At 40.4% G+C, this 25,586-nt stretch overlaps 1 protein-coding gene across 1 annotated transcript in view; it reads right to left on the bottom strand.

The window, feature by feature from the left end:
* Positions 1-17,020: 17,020 nt before the first annotated feature.
* The window catches only part of LOC120521494 (E3 ubiquitin/ISG15 ligase TRIM25-like), a 45,805-nt gene continuing 37,239 nt past the window's right edge, over positions 17,021-25,586 (bottom strand). Inside the window, exons 5-6 of the mRNA XM_039743077.1 lie at positions 24,557-24,622; positions 17,021-21,506 (exon numbers count right to left, since the gene is read on the bottom strand). Coding sequence (XP_039599011.1) covers positions 20,965-21,506; positions 24,557-24,622 — 608 coding nt within the window. The 3' untranslated portion in view covers positions 17,021-20,964. The remainder of the gene's footprint in view (positions 21,507-24,556; positions 24,623-25,586) is intronic.

The raw sequence follows: 25,586 nt of genomic DNA on the forward strand, positions 1-25,586 counted from the left end.
AAACTCTTCGTGTCTCCTCATCCCGTCTGCTTCTCCTTTAATGTCACTTTCATTTTTCCCACCTTGTGACCCTCAACTGGTGACAAAACTCAAACCGACTCGGACCTGCAGACCCCCAAGTTTCACCACTAGAGGCAGTAAAGCAGTGGGGGTCATCCTGTAAAAGCCCCCAAGGAAGAGCAAAGAAAGGTGTACAGTCCAGCTGTGGGGTGACAGGGGGCCTGAGGCTGTAGTGACACTGGGGACAAGGCTAGTCCACCACAGGATGCCATCAGTGCTCGTCTCCATCGTCACTAGGTGTCATTTGAACCCGTGTCTGCTCCGTGTCCCCCAAGTCCTGTCTGCCATCTGCTGATTCTCCTTTGGCGACACGTTAACTCCCACGAGGCTCAGTTTTGATTTTGATTTTCTTTTTTATTCGTCGTCTCCACTTCACCGTCCCCTCCAGTCGTGTCCTCGTAGTGAGCAGCGGCCTGAACAAGTGAGCCATTAAAAAGAAATAAAAGAAAAGACGAGGAGAACATGGAGGAGTGTGGAGATGGGAAGGACTGGCGCTGTCCAGGGTGGGGTCCTGACTTGATGTGGACAGATGGCCGCTGAGGGACCACCACCTGAACTGGACTGAGGGGGCTTAGAAAATGGATAGACAGACAAGGGGGAATAAACTGAACTGGGAATTGAGAAAGAAACTGGGAAATAAAATATGAGTGGGAGTGGGATGAGGGTCTAAAGGAAACAAGTTGGGAACCCCAGCCTGAGGGTGGGCTTCTATAGGACAGCTGGGTTAGGAAAAAAGGAGCAGGGACAAGAGTGGGAGAGAAGGAAACAAACAGAGAGATGAACAAGGGGGGCAAAGAGGAGAGAGTTAGAAAGTGAAGGACAGTCAGTGACACGAGGGGGACGAGGACAGACGAGGAGGAGGAGAGGAAGACAAGTCAAGTCAATTTAAAAACATCAGTGGTCTACACAGCTTCACAATAAACACTCCAAATACACACAGCAGACACAGTAAAGAAATACTGACAGACAAGTTTAGAAAGTCAAGTTAGAAAGGTGAACTTCAGGTGGGATTTCAAAGTGACCTTCTGCAGTACAGTGCAGCGTCCAGAAGGAATATCAAAATGTGCAGAAAGACTCAGTTTAACTCCAGAACTGTAGACTGAGCTCTCGTATGTCCTCCATTTCTAAAAGAACTCAAACCCGGGCAGCAAGCGCCCCCTGCTGGGCATAGGAGCCTCTTTAAAACTGTGATGTGTGAGAAGTTTGAAGTCCAGGTGGCCACAGACCCCATATCAGTAACAGCAGTGCAGGAATCTTCACGTCACTCGAGTAGACATCTGCTGTCTGTGAAGACGACTTCAGCCACCTGATATTATAAAGTGGGATTACAAACACATTATATGTGTACTGTTAATTAATGGGCTTCTGAAATGGGGGCACAAGCTTGGTAGCGGCCCCCTCACATGCCCTGACACCCTATTAATGCCCACCAAGGCCACTGACACTTGTTGTCATCACCCGCTGCTCGTTCATCTCTGTCTCTCTCTCATCATTTTAGTTTTCATCCTCACACATTATACTTTCTTATGAGGTATCTGTGTTGTTACTTTCTTCATCAGATTTCACTTGTCATTTTGATCTTCTTCACCCACTTTGACATCATGGCTTTGACCAGCTGGAGTTGTTGGTGGTCTTTGACCAAATAAGCCTGTGAGCAGAACCAAAGCTGGAGCACCAGGAGCTCCTTCTCAGTGTTTTGTGGGCTTCAGTGTGCCTGATGTGTGCTTAGCCATAGTGGGACAGCATGTGGGGGACAAGCCTGGTGATGACAGCAAGTGGGGGACAATCCTGGTGATGACAGGAAGAGGGGGACAAGCCTGGTGATGACAGCATATGGGGGACAAGCCTGGTGATGACAGGAAGTGGGGGACAAGCCTGGTGACAACAGCATGTGGGGGAAAAGCCTGGTGATGACAGCATGAGGGGGGGCAAGCCTGGTGATGACAAGGAGTGGGGGACAAGCCTGGTGACAATGTGAAGCATTTATAAGGCAGCAACAGCCAAACAGCGTCCTGTCGTGTTTATATTATTTATACCACACTTCATATTAGGAGGTACCACAATGTGCTTTAGTCGTTTTTATTTTTGTCAGGTTTGTGGACCCCCATTAGAGTGTGGCTAGGAGTGATCGCCCTACTGGCTCCATCGCTGCTCTTACATGTCATTACATTCTGTGACTGTTGTGATTTCTGAATGTGACTCACTGTTGATAAAATATGAAATAAGCCAAACTGTGACAACAGACCCTTTGATGAAGTGACCAGAGGAGTCTCAAATGTCCTGACTTTCAAACCAGCTGAGCGAGTCACCAAACGCACCTGAATGTCACGTCACACACGCCCGTCACTTCTCATTTCTCCACCCGCTTGTCGTCTTCTTCACTTTGCTGCTCTTTGTCACCAATAACTGAGGATGTCGTCCATCTTTACATCTTCACACTGACACACGCGTGTCACTGATCTTTATGAACCTGATCTGAGGCTCAGTGGAGTGAAGGTCTGGTGGTCTTTTAGTCCATGAGGGTCTCACTGCAGATGATGCCAGTCAAGATGGCACTAACCTTGTCTGTCCTTGTCGAGATGTTTGTCTGCTTTTCTTCTTTATTTTCTTTTAATATGCCTGCTCTCTGCTGTCCCCCACTCCTTGTCTTCCTCTCCTTCCTCTTCATTCTGCCTTCTTCTCCTCTTCTGTCCTGTTCTGTCTCATCCCTCTCATGTCACTGTCCTTCACTTTCTAACTCTCTTCTTCTTGTTCTTTCTCATTTATTTTCTTCTCCCCCACTCTCAGTCCCTCTTATTCCTCTGTTTCTTATTCAGCTGTCCTGTAGAAGCCCACCCTCATGCTGGGGTCCTTCAGGCCCTCTGTGGTTTTCAGTTCTTGTTTTATTTTGGACTCTCATCCCCACTCCCACTCTTATTTATATTTTCCACTTTCTTTCTTAATTCCCAGTTTAGTTTATTCCCCTCTGATTGTCCATCCATTTTCTAAGCCCCTCAGTCCAGTTCAGGTGGTGGTCCCTCAGTGGCCATCTGTCCACTTTAAATCAGGACCACACCCAGGACGGCGCCAGTCCATCCCATCTCCACACTCCTCCATGTTCTCCTCGTCTTTTCTTTAATTTCTTTTTAAATGCCCCACTTGTTCAGGCCGCTGCTCACTAAGAGGACATGACTGGAGGGGACGGTGAAGTCACCTTACATCACTGTGCTCTGATTACCCCATATAAGTATGGCAGCATAACAATCAAAATATGCCACATCCAGCCCAATATTCAGGTGATCAGCACCATCGCCTGGTGGGCTTTATGTGACTGGGGAAGTAGTGGCACTTTCATCCAAATGAAGCCGAGCCCACCTAACAAAGCTCCATTGGTATTGCAGATTTACTGGCTTGGCCATTGGTGTCAACTGAAGTCACCGTCATGTTAGATGAGCCACCTTGAGGTGACACCTACTCTGTGACATGTCGTGTTATCCTGCTGAGATCCTCCATTTTAAAAGTGTCCACTATGGCCATTAATGGATGTGTGTGGTCAGCCATCATGCTGAGTTACACTGTGACAATCCTGTGACAGTCGACTGACATCAGGAGGTCTAAAGTTTAACAAGAAGATAACACTGTAGTCAACAGAACAGGATGAGCTGTGGACACACACTGTTTAGGCCCAATCAGAGCAGACCACCATTGACATGTCATTGTAGAAACTGAGATCCATCAGGCCAGGTGACATGTTTCAGATCTTCAGTTTTGCTGATCACACAGCCACTGTGGTCTCATTGTACTCTTCAGAGCTGACAGCACAGACCCCGGCCTTGTCTTCAGCTGCTGTAGCCCACCAGTGTGTTGTGCCTTCAGAGATGTTGGTCCACAGAACTCCTTCATAAAGTGGTGACATTTGAGTGTTTCTGTCCTTTATCTTATCGTGAATACGTCCAGCCATCTTCTTCTCATCTCTTTCATTAACTGTTGTGTTTTCACCCCAATAGCCACCAATCTCTGGATGGTTTTGGTTTGTCACTTCATTCTGTGTCACCATAGACTGTAATCTGTGACAGTCTCAGGACAGCAGCTGATTCTGAGATGTTGGGACTCCCTGGTGTGACACCAACAGTCAAACACAATCAAAGTCACAACGCCACACACCTCGGTCATTCAAACCACAGTTAGCCCCCCTGACCAAGTCAGCTTACTCTACGTAATGCTGTTAATGTGTGTGCTTTTACAGTGTGCTAAATACAAATTGTAATATTTAACATTTGTGTGTTTTATTTCAGAGAGTTTTTATTTTATAATTATTAACATGACGACTCAGCTGATAAGGCTGTCATTTCTGTAATCCAAATGTCGTGTAAGTGAAGCAGCAGGCAGCTCATTAATATTCATGAGAGAGTTTACCAATTTGGGAGGAGATCAAATCCTGAGGCATATGCAAAATAGGCACAGGAAGGAATTCTGGGAAAAGAAGCTGAACATTGTTAAAGAATGTCACCGTTTATTAGAAAGTGTATGTTAAAGCTCAGATTAAATGGCCAGCGTGTGTGTTTGTATGAAGATGTGTGACATGGAGTCCTGGGACTTTAATATGAACGCTTCAAAAGCAACTTAATTAACAATCAACAGGCGCTGATCAGTTGTCCTACATTCTCGAAACATAAGACAGGTGACAAGACATGATAAATTCAAAGGATTTTAAAAAGTTTAGCAGAGAGACATCATAACTGCCAGACAGAGAGAAGACAACTGAATGTGTATGCTTAGAATTGAAACGGGTAATCAGTAGGAACAATGGGAAATTTGAGGAAATATTGTTATTATTATTATTATTATTATTATTATTATTATTATTATTAGATGATTGCAGTTTTTGTACTTATTTTCATTCACTCAAGTGTGTCTTTGGTGTTTTTCGTCCGCTGTATGTGGTCTGCATTTCTGAGAATGGAGATGTGCAGGGCATCCCTCTTTAAAGTAAGCAGATGGAGGGCTGGGATGACGGTGGGTTTGTCAACCATCTGTAAATTTACTGAGTACTCAAAAAATACATAAAACTGAAGTCTGCTTGTAACTCAATAAATACTGCCAGTAAAAATACAGCGACACTACAAACCAGTGTCCAAGTAATAAAATGGACATACAGTAGTAAAGTAAAGATGTGCCTACAAATTAAAAATCAGAACAGCCCTCGCTCGGCCAAGATGGACGTGTATGTGCTTACTGCTTCTAGCATAACAAACTGCTCTATTGAGCGCAGCAAGACACGATAATCAAGGGTGAAGATCATTCAACCCAGGAAAGTCCAGCATCGCTTGCACTCTCCAAGAGTTTGGGCTAAAGAGCCGGCGTTTAGCTAATGGATACGTACATTCCAAGAAAACTGTGCAGAAAGAGTGGACGATTGTGTATGAAGGTGCAGCCACACCACACAAACCCCTCCTGGACCCTCACATTCCTCATGGGGCTAAAAAGGAATGAAGTGCATCAGAATGTCCTTCTTGTTACAGCATTACTAACAACACATATTGACAAATAAGAAAATATGGCGACAACATTATTTTTTCTCTAACATCACCACACTGCAATCAAATCAGGTTTTGATATTTTGGGGTAGTTGCTGTTGAGAAACTGAAATTTTGACATTTCTCTGTTTTCAATTTAATATGGCAGGTCAGAAGGTTCACACAGCACTTTACATTCTCTGTCAACTTATTTTAGGATTATGGTTTGTATAAATGTAAATATAGTTAATCTGAACCAAGACAACATGTCCTAAAGTGTTGGAGTCCCAGCTGAAGAAACACCAGATTTAATTACCTTAAGGCAAAAGACAAGCAAAATAAAAGGATGGAGAAATAAATATGATGAAGGAGAAAAGGGATGGTGTCCTCCTCCTTATGGCTGACATGCTGGTGCACCTGCTGCCACACCGTCCTTTATATGTCAGGGCTGAGCGAGACTGGCATCACTGGTCTTTGGTCAGGACCTCCTCGTGAGTGTGCAGCGCCCACATGTCTCCCCCGTGGACTCTCACCTCAGCACTCACACGGCCCAACTGTATATAAATGCAGTGCTACGGATATAAAGCATGTGGCCCTCCTAGGGATGGCCCTGACCACAGCATACATACTGGATGAGGGGCAATGCCCACAACTGCTTAGTGCTATCCCATCAGCACAGGGCACAAGGCAGCAAACACCCTGGGAAGGACGCCAGTCACACACGTAGTCACCCAGAGTCAATCTGACCTGCGTGTCTTTAATGAATGTGTGAGGAAAACCAGAGTACCATAAGAAGAACTGACAGGGACAAGGGGAGAGCAGGCAGACCTCACACTGGCAGAACTCGGGCAGGAATGAGAAGTGAGGACTCACTGGAGCTGGCAGGCAGCAACACTAACTCAGCACCGTGCCACCACAAAAAAGAGAGGAAATAAACCAAAAAACAAAGGCAGTGACAAAAAAAATCACAGTTTGCCATCTTCTGTGGTATCAAGATGGATGTATTGAGCCCTTTACGTGTTAACCCTTTCCTCTCTCCAAGCTTCACAATGGCTGCACTAACAGCTGAGTTGTCACCACTCAAGATTGTGTGATTACCCAAAATATTAGACATGCCAAACCAATGTAGCCAACACATAAAGTCGGCACACAAGATGTGTAAAGTGTGACATACAATGAAGCCCACCGGTGAGCAAACCAACAGGACACACTCAGAGAGCAATGGAGACACACAAACCCAACAGCAAATGAACGAGGACCACTGAAGTTCATGTAGACCCCAATAACACGGACACAAGGGCACCAGGGTGGAGATGACGTTCACACCGACAGTAACGGGGCAGCCATGTCAACTTGGGAAACAACAGATGACAAAATGGATGAGAGGAGTGGAGCTGAAACTGCAGGAGCCTTCAGGGTGAGAGACAGGAGAGGACGGAGCTTCTCCATTTCTTACCTTTATTAATAATCGATTACCAAGCAGGGCTTTGTCAAACCTTTTACATGAGATCTCTGTTTAAAGTTGATATGGCGCTGATAACAGGAAACAGTCATCCACAAAGTCAAAGAAAAGTAAATCTGCTGACGAAGGCCTTCACATCGAGACCACCTGAGTGAGACCTTACAACTCGAAAAGTGTGCAGCACTAAATACAATGTAAGGAATGAAGAAACAGGCAACACAGAGCAGAGCTTTATTAGATAGTAAGGTAACTTATAAAATCCTGACGCCATGTCCAGTTATCTGTAAATAAAGATGAGTCCTAATCACTAAAAAAGAAAAAGTCTCAAATGGCAACTTTAAGAAAGATTACTGACTAAAAGGAGTATAACATGAACATCGCCTTGTTCTGTCCTCACGTCATTTCAACTACCAACACACAGAGTATGGGAGGAACTTTCTGCAAAAATGAAAACAAACATTAAAATTATAAAATGAAAATGTAATCTCTCTTTGGCAATTTCATTTTCAAAGTCTGTGTGCAAAAATGAGAATGAAAATGAAATACCGCCATTTGTAAATAAGCACTGGCGCCACCTGCTGCTCGCTGAATTTTCATTTTCAAGTTCTCAACATTCAATAGTGAGGGTCAGTGGGTGAGGCTGACAATTTTCCACAATTTTTTGTCCTTTGTAGCCACAGAGCATTAATAGTAACAGCACCTGTAAAAATGTCAGCTCTGTCCAGTTATATGGGCTTCTCAAACTGGTGCAGCAAAAGGTGAGTCGTCCTGTTAAGTATAGCGAGCCAACTCAAAGAATATGTAAAGGGCAGGGAGTCCAGCGTCCTGTTTCTACTTGAGTGTAAATAAGTGTAAATGATGACATACTAAAGGCTAATTTCTGTCAGGTTCAATATTTGAATTAAATAGCACATTAATGACTTGAGAACTACAATTATGAGTGGTCTTCTGATTTTGTGAGACGGTTTCGCTATGAAGCTTGCAGTACGGGGATGAAAAGATCAACATCACGTGAATTAAACCGCCGTCAAAGTGAAAAGTATTATCTCAATCAAAGTGGCTCTACGGCTACGAAGAACAAAGAATTGTGGGAAATCGCCAACCCCACATATTGACTCTCGCTATTTGCATGTTGAGAACTTGAAAATGAAAACTCAATGAGCAGCCGGTGGCGTCGGTGCTTATTTATGTTTTCCTTTTCATTTTCGCAGCTTCATTGCAGTTCAGGCTGAATATGAAATTTCAATTAGGGAGCATTTTATTTTCATTTTTGCATACAGACTTTGAAAATAAAATTGCCAAAGAGAGACTGCATTTTCATTTTACAATTTTCATTTTCATTTTCTCAGAAAGTACCTCCCGTGCCCTGAGTTTGATCAAGCTTTGTAAAAACAGCTCTGCCCCTGCCATTTCACTTATCAGTTCTTCTCTCGTTGGTATTTGGTAACATTCTCTTTTTATGTTTTCATTCGAGTCTTTGGGATTCATAAATACACGTACAGTAAATCTTTATTTCCTTTTTTATCACACACCATGGAGTTCACTCACTCTGTAGGCTTTTCCACTTTCCTTATAACTCCTAGTGCTGACCTTCTTTTAATCTCCTGCTTTAAGCAGATTTTAAGTAACTTTGGGGCTTTTCTTGGGGCACAAACCACTGGCTGTGCATCTTCCTTCAGCTTAGGATGCGCCTGACATCATCACTTGAAATACCACAAACTAATCAGTCATGAATTAGCTCATCTGTTCATAAGTTACAATTCTTAACTTCATTTCTTAGAGTACTCACGTATGGACACGCTGGAGGGACTGTGTCTCTTGGCTGGCCTGGGAACGCCCCCGGAAGTAGAAGTGGCCGGGGCGAGGGAAGTCTGGGCATCTCTGCTCAAGCTGCTGCCCCACGTACCGATCTCGGATAAGCGGAAGAAGTTGGATGGATGAATGGAGGAATGGATGGATAGATGGATGTTACTCACGTATGCCTCCGCTGTTTCACCAGACTTTTCATATCTGGTATTAAAGTTGTGTCTCTCCATTATGGTATTTGACTCCTGATTGCAGATTTCTTTGAACTTTCTTTTTAAGCAGTCGGGATCCTCCTGCAATTCTGCTGGTGTTATTTCTGCTCCATCTTCTGATCTCAGTGCTGGCACGTAACTAACTGTCCTGCTTAACTGAGGAGTATGTAGGCTTCTGTCTTGGCAGGTTTATCACGGTGTGCTGCTTCAATGAAAATTTCATACTCTCCTTCGAATCTGCACCAGTTCTCAGCAACTTGCTATCAAAAATGAGTGGGTCTGGACGCCTGAAACTGTCTGTCTGCCATTTTGTTTTGTCACTTGTCTTTTCACTCTTTCTATTTGTTTGACGGGGTTATGACCACCAGTTGAATTGCTGGCTTATGTTAATACTGCTGTGCAAAATCAGCGATGCAACATTTATCTGTCCTGCTGAACTCCTCACTTCTGACACCATGTCGATATGTGCGATGAGGCAGGGAGAAGGTTTAACTGAACTTTCAATAAGAAGAATTTCTTAAGTTACAGGCACAGGTTAAGGCACCCATAACAACTAGCAAGTCAGATACTAGGTGAGGGGACGTTGCTGCTATTAACAGCACTTTTCACAAAATTTGCCTTAATTCTACACTTTTTCACACTTGTTTATTTTCTTTTATTGTACATATAGTTCATGGATACAGCTGACTCGAATTGCATGGATTTGGCTTAATATTTACAGATTTTATGGACTCTACTTTGACTGGGAACAGCTGAGTCTGTGGATCACGGGATGAGACCTACGAACATTTCATTGTACCTGGCGATCTAGAACCTCGGGATGATCTGTCTCCTTTATTATATTCACTATGCTGATCTGCTCCTGTTTCATTTTACAGTACTCTATGACTGGGAACTGATCTGATGTTCATACTAATCTGGCTTATGGCTCTGGGCGATCACATGAAATTACCAAGCGTTACTGTTTGTGGCTGTGTATTGGAACCTCCAAATCCTGCTACCTCCTCCTGCTATGCTTTCTGCTGTTTTGCTATCACCGCTCATCTCATCTACGCTACCACACCCGCCTGTCCTACCGCTGCTGCTGTGCTGCTTCTCCACTGCTTTTCAGATAAGTATTGCCAGTATCATGCTAAAATACTCTCATGACAAACTCCTTCTTATTAAACAGTTTGTCCAGAGCAAATGGTCTGACTGGAACATCCTAAAAGACGCGGTATTTTGCAGCGCCGAAATATATACATCGTGGTCAGGTCGCGCCACGGGCTGCGAATGAAAAGACAACGGCGGCATTTGCTCAGGAATATGCTGTCCTTCTCATGCCCTGGAAATAGAAGTGTCAGTGTGCCAAATTTACATTGTGTGGAAATAAACCCTGATCACGGCTCTGTGCAAAAAGAAGCCTCATTAACTAATATTGCTGTTTAACTCGAGATCTCTTAATGGCAAAGCATTGGTGCTGTCAGAACTCATCACTGACACCAAACTTGATATACTGTGTTTAACGGAGACTTGGCAAAACCAAACGAATTGACGTCTCTCACGGAGGCGACTCCACCTGGTTTCACTTTCCATACAGAACCTCGCAGCTCTAGACAAGGAGGCGGGCTAGCGGTAATTATCAGAGCAGACTTAAATATCAAACGAATCCCAATTGACTGTCCACTGTCTTTTGAGTGCCTGGCTCTTAAACTAATAACGGAAACAGGTCCTGTCTCACTCATTGTTCTTTATCGTCCCCCAAAATACAATGCATCCTTCTTATCTGATCTGATTGAACTTTTAACCCACCTAAGCTCTTACTCTCAGAGAATTATCCTTCTTGGTGATTTCAACATCCATATTGACATTACTACATCTAAACTGAGAAATGAATTCCTATCCTTACTGGACTGTTTTGACTTGACACAACATGTTGATTTTCCCACCCACTCTGGTGGTCATATATTGGATCTGATCTGCACTTCTGGACTATCTGTTGCCAACATTTACAGCACTGATTTGGGACTCTCTGACCATAAAGCAGTATTTTTTACTGTCTCACTGCCTTTACCTCCTCTTACCTGTAAACGACAAATTTCTTACAGAAACCTTAAAAATATCTGTCCCTCTATCCTTTCTGGATCCATTTCTGATCTTTTACTGTCTGCACCTATTCCATCAACACTAGATAGTCTTGTTGACCACTATAACTCAGCCCTTCATTCAGCATTAGATAAAACAGCTCCTTTAAAACATAAGGAGGTTTCCTTTAAACGTTCAGCTCCTTGGTATAACTCAGAATTCGATCTATGAAAGCAGCTGGCGACGCCTTGAGAGAATGTCACGTAAGACTGGCCTCACTGTGCACATCCAGGCTTTCTCTGACCACCAAAGAGCTTACAGAGAAGCACTAACTGCTGCTAAGAACACCCACTATGGCAGAATAATAGAAAGTGGCCACGATAACCCAAGGGTTTTGTTTTCTGTAGTTAATAAACTACTCGAACCTGCATCTGGCCCAACTACCTCTTCTACTGAAGTCTGTGAGGATTTCCTCCACTTTTATTGTAACAAAATTAAAGATCTAAATAATTCAACTAACATAAATACATCATCTGTTTATATCTCTCCCTGTTTTCCCACTCCATCCAGCTCCTTCTCTAAGTTCTCACCAGTCACATCTGCGTTTGTTAATAACCTGCTTTGTAAGATGAGGCCGACTACTTGTGTACTGGACCCCATCCCCAGCACACTACTTAAATCCTGCCTTCATGCCATAATCCCGACTGTTACAACAATAATAAACTCATCCCTTGACACTGGCTCTGTGCGCTCACTTTTAAAATCGCTTCTGTAACCCCAATGTTAAAAAGTCTGGTCTTGATGCTGACAATCTTAACAATTTCTGGCCTATTTCCCACTTACCTTTCCTGTCAAAAGCTCTTGAGTGTGTTGTAGCTTCCCAGCTCACCAATTACTTAACGTCTAATAATTTGATGGAACCCTTTCAGTCTGGTTTCAGGGTGCAGCACAGCTGTGAAACTGCTCTGCTACGGGTAACCAATGATTTGCTTATGGCAGCAGACTCTGGACAAACCAGCATATTAATTCTGTTAGACCTCAGTGCAGCATTTGACACTGTCAGACATGACATTCTACTGTCCAGAATGGAGAACATGCTGGGTATCTCTGGCACTGCCCTCCAGTGGTTCAAGTCCTATCTGACTGATAGGCAAGAGTTTGTTAGTCTTGGCAACAGCAGATCCAGCTCAGCCAGTCACACAAGGAGTTCCTCAGGGCTCTGTCCTCGGCCCTCTTCTCTTCTGTATTTATATGCTTCCCTTGGCCATATTATTCGTAGCTATGGACTGGGCTATCATTTTATGCAGATGATACTCAACTCTACTTCAATGTTAAAAGTGGAACTTCATCAGAGCTTTCTTAGCTCACAACCTGCCTTAATGAAATTAATACCTGGATGGAGCAGAACTCTTTAAACTTAAACTGCAACAAAACTGAACTCAACTTAATAAAATTAGCTCCTTCCCAGTCCATCTTGGTGGTGATCTCATCAGACCTGCCTCGACTGCAAAGAATCTTGGTGTCATTTTTGATTCCTCCCTCTCTTATTCTGCCCACATAAATCACATTAAGAAACTTTCTTACTTTCACCTCCGTAACATATCCGTGTTCGCTCCTTCCTCTCCTTTTCTAATGCTGAGAAACTTGTCCATGCTTTTATCACATCCCACATGATTATTGTAACTCGCTGCTGGCAGGTGCCCTTCTAATCTTATATCACAGCTCCAGCTTATTCAAAACTCAGCTGCAAGAGTCCTTACTCGAACCAGCAGCAGCGAGCACATCACACCCATCCTGCTCCATCTTCACTGGCTCCCTGTGTCTTACAGAATTGAATATAAAATCCTACTAATAACCTACAAAGCCTTAAATAACCTCACGCCAAACTACATCAGTGACCTTCTCCATCACTATGTGCCTGCCCACCCACTAAGGTCCTCTGATTCTGGTCATCTTGTTGTGCCCCACACTAATCTACACTCCATGGGTGACAGGGCCTTCAGCTGTATAGCGAGTGCCCAGACTCTGGAATGACCGACCGAAATTAATCAGGTCAGCTGACTCATCAGTTCAGGAAGGCTTTTAGCTCTACTTGACTTTATTCCCTTCTCTCAGTTTACCTCCATGTCAAGATGCTCATGTAACCTGTGTGTGTGCGAGACCATCCATTATGTTGTCTGTTAGGCTTTCTCTGAATTTACTGTCTTAATCTTATTTATTTTTTTATTTCCTTTGTACTATGCTATATACTGTATACCCTGCCGTTCTTTCTTATATTCTGTAAGTGCCTTGAGCATGGGAAAGGCGCTATATAAATAAAATGTATTATTATTATTATTAAGCTCTTGTGTTTCCACTTGATTGTAGTCATTTTGCCCTTTTGCCAGGCAGCAGCTTCATGTGACCATATATAACATGACGGTCTGGTTGTACAGTGCCATATGCATCAGTTTCACTATTCGTGTCAAAATCAGATGACCAATTCACATTATCATCACTGTCGCTTCATTCAAGTAATGCTTTGGGTTTAGTTGTTCTAAAATTGCCTTTACAGCTTTTCACGTATACACCATTGTGTTTTTTTTAGAATATTAATTTTTGTGAATATTAATGGGTTGCCATAGTGGGCAAAACACTTAGAAAAATGCATGATGCTTTGTGGGATGATGTTATTTCATCCAGAAGATGGAAGCAGAATATTATTGCATGCATTATTTGGGCTTTAAACATTATATGTGATCAATTAAAGGTCACCTAGAGTGCTTCACGGGGATAACCGTATTAATTTAGAATTCCAAGCCCGAGAGAGACTTGAGGTTAACACCAAAGAGGTTAAGGAATCTGTGCAGTGGGCAGTTAATTTGGGTCTAGATGGTGAGATCACTTTTTGTTAATTTATTGGTATTCGGTGTATTTTGGTGTAGTTTCACAAAAGTATCATCAACCTTGTTTTTCAATAAGCTTTTAATGCAGGAGAAATGAATCCTCAGACTATAGATAAGGGGACTGAGGGTGCAGTGAGAAGGTGGATGAAGAATTGACTTGGCACACAAAATCATTAGGATTTTTATATTTCTGAGGTGAAATTAATTAAATTAGAGGGGGTATGTGAAAGAATCACCCCCATTGAAAATATTCACAATTTTCTTGCTTTACAGCTTAAATTGAAAACATACACAAAAATATTTCTTCAGCTTTATTTACTCAATGCAACATATAATATCCAAGTAAAAGATATTTAAACAAAAAAAAAAAATTCTGAAAAAATAATAATGAAAAGAATAAAAAAAGTTTGAATTGATTAAGGATCACCCCCCTGTGTCAGTACTTTGTAGAGACACCTTTTGCTTTAGTTATAGCCTTGAGACTGTTGGGATACTTCTGTACCAGCTTTGCACGTCTGGACTGTGGGATATTTGCCCAATTGTCTTAACAGAACTGATCAAGATCAGTCAAATCGGATGGTTGCCATTGGTGGACTTCAATCTTTAAGTCATGCCACAGATTTTCAATAAGGTTTAAGTTGGGGACTGATTAAGCCACTCAAGGACGTTCACCTTTTTCTCCTTCAGCCATTGTGTGGAAAATTTTGTTGTGTCCATCAGTCACACAAAACTATCTGCAAACAGATACAATGGAAATAAAACAATGGAAAAAAATAGATCTACACTTCACCACACGTGAAAAGGACAGAATTCCAGTGTTAGTCTGGTTTCCCTTAATGCAATGCCCAGTTTGGCTTTTTTACATTTGTATTCTGTATAAACCCAGGACTGATTGGTTCATTCAATTGTGCTCACACTGTTTTTTCTGATTAATCTATTTTTTCAATTGTATTATTCACATTGTATCTATTTTCTGATGGTTTGGTATTTTTTATTTTTTCATTTTTCTTTTTTATATATGTTTCACAGATACCGTACTTTTTCATTGCATTTGTAAAACTACTGGGTTCTCTTGATTGAAATCCACTAACAAACATTGGTCCTAATCAAATATTTGCCCAATACATTTACAGAGATATCCCCCATTCAACTTAATCAAAACATTGCTCTGGATCCACAAATATCAAAATGTCTGGAAACTTAGGTACCCCAGGGGATTAATATTAAATTAAAAAAACTACCAAACATCCTGTGTGTGAGATCACCTTCTAGCTGGGATATCAGAACTATGAAGGGAACTGCTCAGTTTGTGAACAAAATTGTCAAAATTCCCCGGAAATCAAGTGTCACTTTATCTGTCTGTGGTTCAGACATTGCGACAGATTGTTTTTCAACAAATAATCCAAACATGTTACCTTAATAAACTAAAATACTGTAATTTATATATAACATAAGTATAATAAAACATATATCATGGCATGCATGGGCACCTGAGGATCACCTTCCAGGCTCAGATAAGGTATGCAATAACTTGCTGGGACAAGAAGGGGCACTAATACTAACAACACCATCTCTTTTCTCCTCCCTAGCTCTGAGTACCCACTCAAGGATGGCATGACATCCACGCACCCACTCAACTAAGTCACACCTCTTCCAGACAGTATAATATAACTTTGAGGGCTATGGGAAGATACTGCTTCTGTCGCAGGAACTATATCTCTCATGAGCGAGCTCTCAGACCCAGACCTGCTCAATAGAGCTGAGTGTATAGAGAAGGTGCTGAGGCATAAAAGGAAGATGTTACACCAATTTTTTTGTAGTGCCAGTGCACACTCATTTTTGTTCTGTTTTCTGGACATTATCAGTAAATGGGATGACCCAGTTGGCTCAACTATTTTTTTTTTGGCTCTCCACTTCCTTATTTGCCTTCTGCAATAAACACAGGACAATAATGACCAATATCAATACATATTACTTTAGTTTGATCTTTTTTTCATTCCTATAGAAAAAGCCATATGACTCAGGTAGAGCACAATTCCTCAAAGTCTGCCTTTGTAAAGCCGGTGCCAGTTCAGCACACAGCGCCAAAAGGAGAGCTCAGTAGATGGTGTTCATAAGTAGCCCTGGGTGATTGTGAAGAAGCATAGGACCTCACAAGTGTCTCCATATATATACAGTACAGGCAGGACCCCTGACAGCTCTATAGGCAAGCATCAAGGATTTGAACTATGAGCCGCAACAGGAAGTCAAATTAGTGCTCTGAAGAGAGGAGCAACTTGTACTCGACTGATTGAGCACCAGACATGCCACTGCATTTTAAATTATCTGGAATGGCTTGGTAATACATGCTGGTACTCCTGCCAGCATAGAGTTACAGTAGCCTAACTGTGACAATAACAGAGCTTGGACCAGGAGTTAAACTGTATTTTCTGTCAGATACGGCATGATCGTATGGATCTTGCATAAAGTGACGCTGCAAGACTGAGAGACCGTAGCAACACACTCCCTAAAGAACAGCTGGTCATAAATAACTCCCCAGTGTTGCACACCAGCTTGGCACGTGTTAGTGACAATGAGCCAAGCTGAATAAAGTTGAAGTGCTGAATGGATGGGCAACCTGGGATAACATGAAGGTCTGTCTTGCGAGGTAGACCTGGAATTAGGGCTTTTAATAATCATTTTAAATGTGACATGTCATTAATTCTTGGCATTTTCAGTAGATAGATAGATAGATAATATAGGTTTTAATGTTTCAAACTTTTTTATCAAACATTTCTGTAAATTTTAATGATAGTATAACTAAGAATGAAGACAATATTAGATAAAATAAAAATGAAAGTGGATTCTTTCGGTGAAGTTTAGTTTCTTATCAGTGGTGAGTTTCATGAACTCTCAGCAACAAGGCGATACTAAGCTTCATCTTCACCCCGGTGTGGAGCAGCCAGAAAGCTGACGCTTAGTTATCTCAGTTACCAGGTTGTCCTGGAGAATAAAATGGCCATTTTTTGAAACTGCAAACTGCTTATATTATGCTTTTTTTTTTCAATTTTATTCAAACAAACCATGATGAACCAATTTACAAAGGATTTTACAGTACCTGTAAGACAATTGAACTAACTAATGTACAGAGGGAATTTACATTGAAGGCATCCTCTCTTGCGGATTAATCAGTGGAGGCTGGTGATATTTTAAACAGAGACAAAGGTATACTACTTGTTACTTTACACCTTAATATAATTACTATGAGTTCTTTTTTTATACTTTGCACAATAAATCACATTTCAAACAGTAAACACAATTACAAAAACAATTACAGGTAACTCAACCACAATTAACTATTGCTAATCTTACTGTACTATTGTGTCATTTCAATGCACTGTGCTGTATTCCAGCATCAATCACTTTAACCAGATACAGTACAAATAAAGTAACAGAAATATAGCATATATTTTGATGTACTTATGACAAATTAAACTAAGAATAAATACTACAGAATTAATGTGACATTGAATGTGCAGCACAACAAGCACTAATGAACAAGTATATATCAAGAATGTATCTTATGCTTTTCACACTAAAGAGCTCATCTAGCATTTTTGCATTATTACATTATTGATTCAGACATAAAGAAGCTGTGTTGAAACATACTCTGTTTATTTAATTACTACATTAACAATTTACATACCTAGAAAAGGAAGAATAATAACAGAAATCCTGACATAAGGCTCTTTCTACAGAAACTTTATCAGAAGTGAGACAGGATGTCAAGGTAGTGGCCCTTAAATCACACCAGGATTACGTACTGAATGCAGGCATCTGTCACTTGGAAAAGTACATTTACATGCAACTTAAACAAGTGTAATAAATAGTGATGTGTATTAATAGGTGTGTAATTAGCAAACGTGGCGCTTATAAATAATGAAGTTCAATGTCATTCTTTATTAGCAGCTGTAGAGGGGGCGGGGTCACAGAGACCGCCCATCTCAACACACTCGACTGTCTGCACATGTGTCACACTGGACGCACGTGGACACGCACACTCACAGCAGAACATGAGCATGTAGACTCGGACTTAGACTGCCAAAATCATCTATTTCACTATTGCAAATTTAAAAATAAAATATTCATGAAATATCATCTTATCTGTTATTACAAACATTATTTTCTTCAAAATAATAAAATTTATTTGAGTCTGCTTTACAGACTTTAGAGCATTATTAGATCATTTGTCACTGTGAATGTAATATCTGGAACATTATAGAGAGATTTATTAAATATATTATTTTACCATATGTAAAACCCAACTACAAATGACTGTCCTTAAAGGTTGATGGGATTGCTTGTATTCATTCATATTTTATAGGAATTTCAGAACTTTTGGTGACTATGTATTTAGTTTGAATTTAGAATCCAAACATGATGTGGAATGTGTCAGTTAAAACTTAAAATATTTTTGCTGTGATGTTATGTTTGTTTTGTTACTAACAGTGCCATTCCCATCACTGGGTTTCCATGGAGATCATACTCAGAGATGTGCTTGTTATGTCATCAAAAGCAACAGCATAAAGGTCTACTCATCTACTTATGTGTTGTCTGAAATTTGGATAAAACTGTTTGATGCTGCACTACACTGAGTGTGTCCTTCCTGCTGTATCTGTTTTATCCTTCTGAGTAACAACTTTAAACTTTCTAATTAGTGTTATGGGTTTAACAAAAGGATATTGGGTTATGAATGCACCATGTTATTTGATGACATCTCATTCTCCCAGCCCTAACTCTTAAATTTTACCGACTCTTCGAGGCAGTTGTAGACAGTGCAGTGGTAATGCCAATGTTAAGAATGTTTGAACAATATTTGTTTGATCTCACCAGAAACTTCACTCCTGAGATTTCCCGTGCATGTAAACTGGAAAGTGGCCAATAGGGGAAAAGTTTGGCTACAGGCAGATCAGCTCTGAAAGTCATGTGACTATAATCACTTTAACCTCTTATGTTCTTACTAAAGTTAACAATTACTTTAGGTTAGACATAATATTGAATCACTTCTCTTCAGATATTTCTTTGTTGTGTTTATGTTTTATTCTTATTTGCATTATAAAGCATTGTGTATTTTTTATCCACTTTCACCACTGACCTTTCCCATATGTGAAACACAATGCGAGTGTCCACTGAAGGGAGCTGCTGTAGTCCAGTACAACCACTCAGTCCTCTTGTTAAAGTCTCCATACACTTTCTACTTTCATGTTCGTAACATAAGGGTAACAGGAGAGCTAGTCAAAGTGATAAGGGCCACAGGTGCTGACATGGAGTCAATAATTAGTGACTGAGAATATGTCCAGTGTGCTCATTGAATTTTAAATGAGATTCTGAGCTAAATATGTCCACCATCTCTCCTGTCCACAACTCTCATTGACATTTCCGTTTTTACAATGGTCTGTTCACTATTCCTGATATCTAAGAGCCACTAACTGAAGCAGGAGATAACCTTGGCCAAGCCAGAGATGCAGATGGCCTGTAAAATTCTGAACAACTGTCAATGTGTAGCTGTGATGTGAAAATGAGTAATAACAGACAAGTGGCTTCATGAGATCAGACAGTGCAGACTGAAGCAATGGCCAAGGTAAAATAACAGCAGAGAGAACAGGGCAGTGGGGTTTAGGTCAGCAGTGAAAAATTCATTGTATATCAGCCTGTCGGATGACTGAGTGTTTAAAATATCAGACTTCAGCCGTGCCTAATGATACAGATTTGATGAACTAGGAATAAAATCCTAGATCACAGGACAGCTATTACTGTTTGCTGAGTCAAAGAGGAGAAAATCAGACAGGTGGGGCAAACATAGTTCTTTATTTATCTAAGTCATACAGTAGAGAAATATAAGTGGCATGCTCACCTGATTTACTCTGTCTCTCAAAGTTGTTCATCTCTCCCTTTAGCGCCCTAACACTTTTCTTTATCACCCTCACCCCTCACTCTTTATTCACATTCTCTCCTGTTTCTTTTAACTCCTCAGGCTCCTTGAAGATGACAGACTTAGAACTCACAGTCATCACCTGCTTGTGAGGAATGTAATGCAGAATAGAAGGGCTGCCATCCTACGTTTTCATGAGCCCCTTAACATAGAAGGATGTCAGGTAACATGCTGCTTCTTCAGTGGTCCTGAAGGAATTATAATTTAATTCTGGGAATCTGTGTGTCAACAGAAAAATAAAAGTGTTCACAAGGATCAAATCTGATTGCCACTTTAAATGTTGATAGAGATGATAAAGTCAGTTAGGTGACTCATCTACTTGAGTTTGAGTGACAGTGACAAATCTGAAAGTAGGAATGAGGAGGTGCAGTTTAATAACCATGTGACATCAAGTGCTTCAGCAAAACCCCAAACGTCTAAGTAATCAGTGAGCCCTCATCTTTAGACATTCACAGTGAATTAATACAGAGCTGACGAATCCCTTGAATGAGAAATTGAGAGACACAAAAAGCCTGGTGAGAGGACACCGCTCTAGCACTCTAGTCACTTTTGTCACTCTGTGCTTCTATATTGAGTTAGTTGGTCAATGGTTATTTATACTTAGTCAATACAGCATCTTTCAGTAGTGCTGCTCCAGCATGCTCGTATGCCTGTCCTCCTTAACAGGTGACTATCAATGATTGTCAGGGTCCACAGCAGTTGCTGGGGTATAAGCCTGAAGCATATGTAGCTGTGAATCAACAGTGTGACCTGCTGAGCAGATTGGTATTTGTAGGTTGGAGGTGTCACCTCCCCTCACTATAATATACACACGCCTGATTGGCTACTCAAACCCAATAAAAACTGAGACACTGATAGCTGCACTCACCCTGTATTCTGATCTCCAGACGTACGCTCAGAGGTGCCTCCCTCCTCCACCCATCCTGTAAAATTAATTTTTACACAAAACTGTAAACACAAAGATGACCTGCGCTTGTTGAGATATCAAGTGACTTGTGGAGGGTACTGCTTAGTTGTCAGATGGCATCAGATGGCAGATTGCTACACTGCAATCAGGACCAATATAAAACCCTGGATAGAGTGGCTCAGTGTAGGAGGTGTTGAACCTGTGCAGGAGGGTCATTTTGTCTAAGACACTATAAAATGACAGAGTGCCAGCAAGGCTGTCCAGGTACACACCTCTTCTAGGGCTAAAAGGGGTCATGATAACTGTCATTTTCTTTTTGTGACATGCAAGGTAAAAGGAATTAGACCACCACAAACTCCAAGACTTGTCATTGAATCCAAGCCTGGACTCGTCGACCTTTCCTTTTCTGCTCAGTCCTTTATATGCGACTCCTATCAGCACACAGTCTCCACTGCACTCCACCTCCCAGTAATAACGAGTCCCAGTCAGAGCCTCTCTGCACAGAACTTGGGTAAACCAGTCAAATCTGTCAGGATAATCAGAGTATCTGATCACTCTCCTTTCACGTCTCGCCTTCTTGTTCCCTTCAGACAGACGGAGGAGTCTGTGTGCCGTGTTGATGTCCAGTGTGAGTGGACAGAAGTCTGAAAGAAGAGAAAACAAAACGAGTGAGGAAATTTGTGAGTGTGTAATGGGACTGGGGTTGGGGTACAACACAGACAACTAACAAGAAGTAATCAGGAGCTGCGCTGACAACTTTGAAATTGGTGTCTATCTGTTGTTTTTGTCTAGTCTGCATGTTCTTCTTGTGTCATTCAGGGTTTTCTTCCCACATTCCTTTGGCATGCATACATGTTGGGTTAATTGGTGACTCTAAATTGGACTTTTGTGATTTTAGCTGTGAGAACACCTGTCTTTAGCACAAAGCAGCCTCTGTCACCCTGAAATCAATTAAACCGGTTTGACAATATCACTAAAATTAAATATCACTTCAGTTTAAACCCTGAATGAGTCAGTCCATGAAGACGATCATCTGCCACTCACTGATCACCGAGTCAGTGACTGAATTTTATGGAATGACACAAATCAGTAAACTTCTACTGAGGCCTGAGGACAAGTTAGTGAGGAAAACGTCTGACATTCTGAAAGTGTGACATGGACTTGGTGTGTTCTGGGAATGAGCACATGACTTGTTTTAATTTCTGTTATTTTTAATAACAGATACAATTCACTGTATTCCATATTTTCACACAGACTGTCTATCACTGTATGCCATTTTAATGTTTTACAAACTTCTTTATTTTTTTCATGGGTTTTTATTTATAGTTAAAAATCCAAACTATCATGTTTGGGGGGCTTTTTAAACCAAGGAACCTAATTATGCTATTAGTTATTTGAATGGGTGCCTTATTCAAAAGCGTATAGTTTTTACCATATTTTCTATGCTGTTCCATTTTACCAATGGATATCACCATGTCTGAGAGTATGATTTGTTGCCATGGCAATTTCACATGATCCTATGGGAAGTGTCCAATTGTTGACTAAACATTGCATGATGGTATAAAGGATTGCCTTGGGACTTTACTCACTCTCAGAGGTTGGATAAAAGTTAGTAATTCATGTGATTTACTTTCTTAATTTATTATTGACCCCTGCTACTCACTTTTGTCAATTGTTTTTTCAGTTTATGCTTTGGTTTTGACAATTAGTATTCTAGATCTTCCAGTATCGACTTTGCTTTGTATCCCTGTCTACAGATATCTCCCAGCCATTTTATATAAATTAAAAAAATGCACTGACTAGCTGATGTCAGTACATCCATATGTTCAGTAACACTTTTGCCGGGTATTTTAAGTTATTGATTATAATGATCTTTGTATTTTAGGGTGTGTGATGTCTTCAGGAGGAAGTATTGATGGCAGCTCAGAAAGGCACATAGAAGGGAGAGAATGGAAAAGAAGAAAAAACAGCACTAAGTGCAATGAAAAATGGGAGAAAAGGAAAAAAAAAGATCAATGAAGGTAGTAATTGTGCTACAGGTGGACCTGGCACAGTCGGCAGGATTTCATTTGAGGCTTTTGTGCTTTGATTTTTCTTTTTTTTTTTTTTTGCTTCTTGTGAGTTCACTTGACACTTAAAAAACTCAGGTCTAACAGACTACATTGGAAATTCCCTAGTCTCACTCCCTCTTTCCCAGGATGGACCGGTCACAGGACCAGTTTCAGCAGAAATGACACAAAACTATTTTATTTAACAGCTGAATATTCTGGCATTATAAAACATACTTCAAAAAATTAAATGAAATTGTTGTAAGTCATGGCGCATGTTTTCCAAGTAGAGGAAAAATTATAGAACACTCAACAATGAGGAAAAGTTATGGAATCATTAACCCAAAAAATTAAAATGATTACTTTGCTGCACCTCCTCTGGCATTTATGACAGCTTGAATTTTTGAGCCATGGATTTCACTGATGAAAACAGTATTCTTCATCCATCAGGTTCCAACATTCTGCTATTGCACTTGACAGATCAGCTTTGCAGGATGGAGCCTTGTCATTGACCATTCAATTTCCACCATAAATTTTCAAGCAGATTGATATCTGGACTATTTACTGGCCATGTCATTACGTTGATGAGCTTTTTCTGAAGAAAAGTTTTAACTCTCTTTGTTCTGTGGCAAGGTGCATTATCATCCTGAAAAATACCTTTATCATCATTGAACCTACATTCAATTGATGAAATGAGAGTGTCCAAAATTTCATTGTCTACCTGTGCATTTGCTGTAGAGGTAATGATTGCCATCTCCCCTGGTCCTTTACCTGACATGCAATGCATGTGGAAATATGCTTCTTTTCTTCATGGAATCATCTTTATATGTTTCACTGGAACAGCACCAAAGAAAAGTTCTAGCATTATCTTCTTGGCCAATGTGATGTGTGATTCATTATTTTCATCCAATCTTCCACAGTCCATGACTGCTTCTCTTTAGCCCACTGTAACCTGGTTTTCTTCTGTTTAGATGTTAATGATGATTTACATTTAGCTTTTTGATATGTAAATCCCATTTCCTTCAGCCAATGTCTTAAAGTTCAATTTGATGTCTTCCTTGGTCTACCTGTACATTTCCCTTTTCCAACTTTCCCATTTTCTTTGAACTTTCTCCAAATTTTAGACACAGCTGACTGGGAACAACCAATATCTTTTGCCATATTCTGTGTTGAATTACTATCTTATAGGACTTTTATAATCCTTTCTATTTTTCAACTGACATCTCTCTTGTTGGCACCATGTTTCCTGTCAATCAGAAAAGTGCAACAGCTTGGTAAGGTCTGCTGGCACGCGCTTTGAACTGCACACTCATAGGCCTAATTAGGTGATTTCATCATTTTTTTCTCATCGTTGAGTGATTCCATAATTTTTTCCTATACTTGGTTTGAACAAAAATGTATCATTAATTACAACAATTTTATTTAATTTTTGAGGTATATTCAGCTGTTAAATCAAATAGTTCTGTGTCATATCTTTGATTGGTTTTATTGATACAAAGTAAAACAACTGAATGAGCATCCTCTAAAAATAATGATTGCATATTTCAGAGGTTGTAGTTACACTTTCCTGTCATAATCCAAAAGTGGGATATTAAAAGAGAAAACCTTTCTGTCCAAAGTGTTTTGTAATCAAAGCACAAACTCACATTGTAAAAACTCCTCCCTGCTCTGAGGTTCAGGAGACAGTAGGGCAAAAATCGGGGATTCACTTCCTGAAAATAAAAAGAAAAGATTAGATTATTAAACACAAAAGTGCAGCACAGTTAAAATAAAATACAAAATGACATGAAGATTAAACACAAAAAAATGAAGAGAGACAGCAATTAAGAAATACACGCTCTCTTTATGAAAGTGAAAAAAAAAATTCTCTAAATGTAATTAAAAATTTTTTTGGAAAAAAGTATAAATACAATTGATACAAATGTGTGTCTTCAGCCTGAACAGGAGAGCTGATATAAAATTTCAGAAAGCCAACTCAAAACAGCCACATAAGGAAAGAAAGGAAATGGTGAGAACACTAGACCATGAGGGACAAAAGGAATTGGAAATGCTGTCTGCTGTCTTAAAAAAAAATATATATATATATACTGTATATATATATATATATATGCATATTTGATTAGAAGAAGTAAACCATGTAAGGACAGTGTCTGAGAAGCTTAACAATGCTGGCATTATAAATGAGTTACAGTAGGTTCTGTACTGGGACCAGGTAGAAAGGCACAATGAAGTTTATTGTGAAGATTTTGATTTTGAAGATAAGATCCAAGTAGCCTCATTATCTGAATTTGAATAAGATTTCTTTAGTAGGTCTAACAACAGCTGCTTTGAAGGAATTAGAAATCAAAACTTTATACTAAACACTTTTTCGTCATGTCCAATATTGTTACTGACATTCATAAAGTTTCTGCTACTTTTCTTTTATTTTGTTGAATTGTTCAGACAGTTCTGATTATTTCATTTTAGAGCATATCATTTTACCAAGTAAAACTTCAGTTATATTGATATTTTCATCTCTTAATTTGTAGCAGTAATCAGACTGTATCATGTACACAGCTTTCCTTTATCAGTGAATTCTCTCAGTCCATGCACTCCAGTAAACTTACAACTGTATTGGTCTCCATTCTTCATATCTAATTTTAGTCAGTCTATATTATCATTAAACCAAACCCTTTT

This window comes from Polypterus senegalus, chromosome 2 (genome assembly GCF_016835505.1).
Source record: "Polypterus senegalus isolate Bchr_013 chromosome 2, ASM1683550v1, whole genome shotgun sequence".
Classification (NCBI taxonomy): domain Eukaryota; kingdom Metazoa; phylum Chordata; class Cladistia; order Polypteriformes; family Polypteridae; genus Polypterus; species Polypterus senegalus.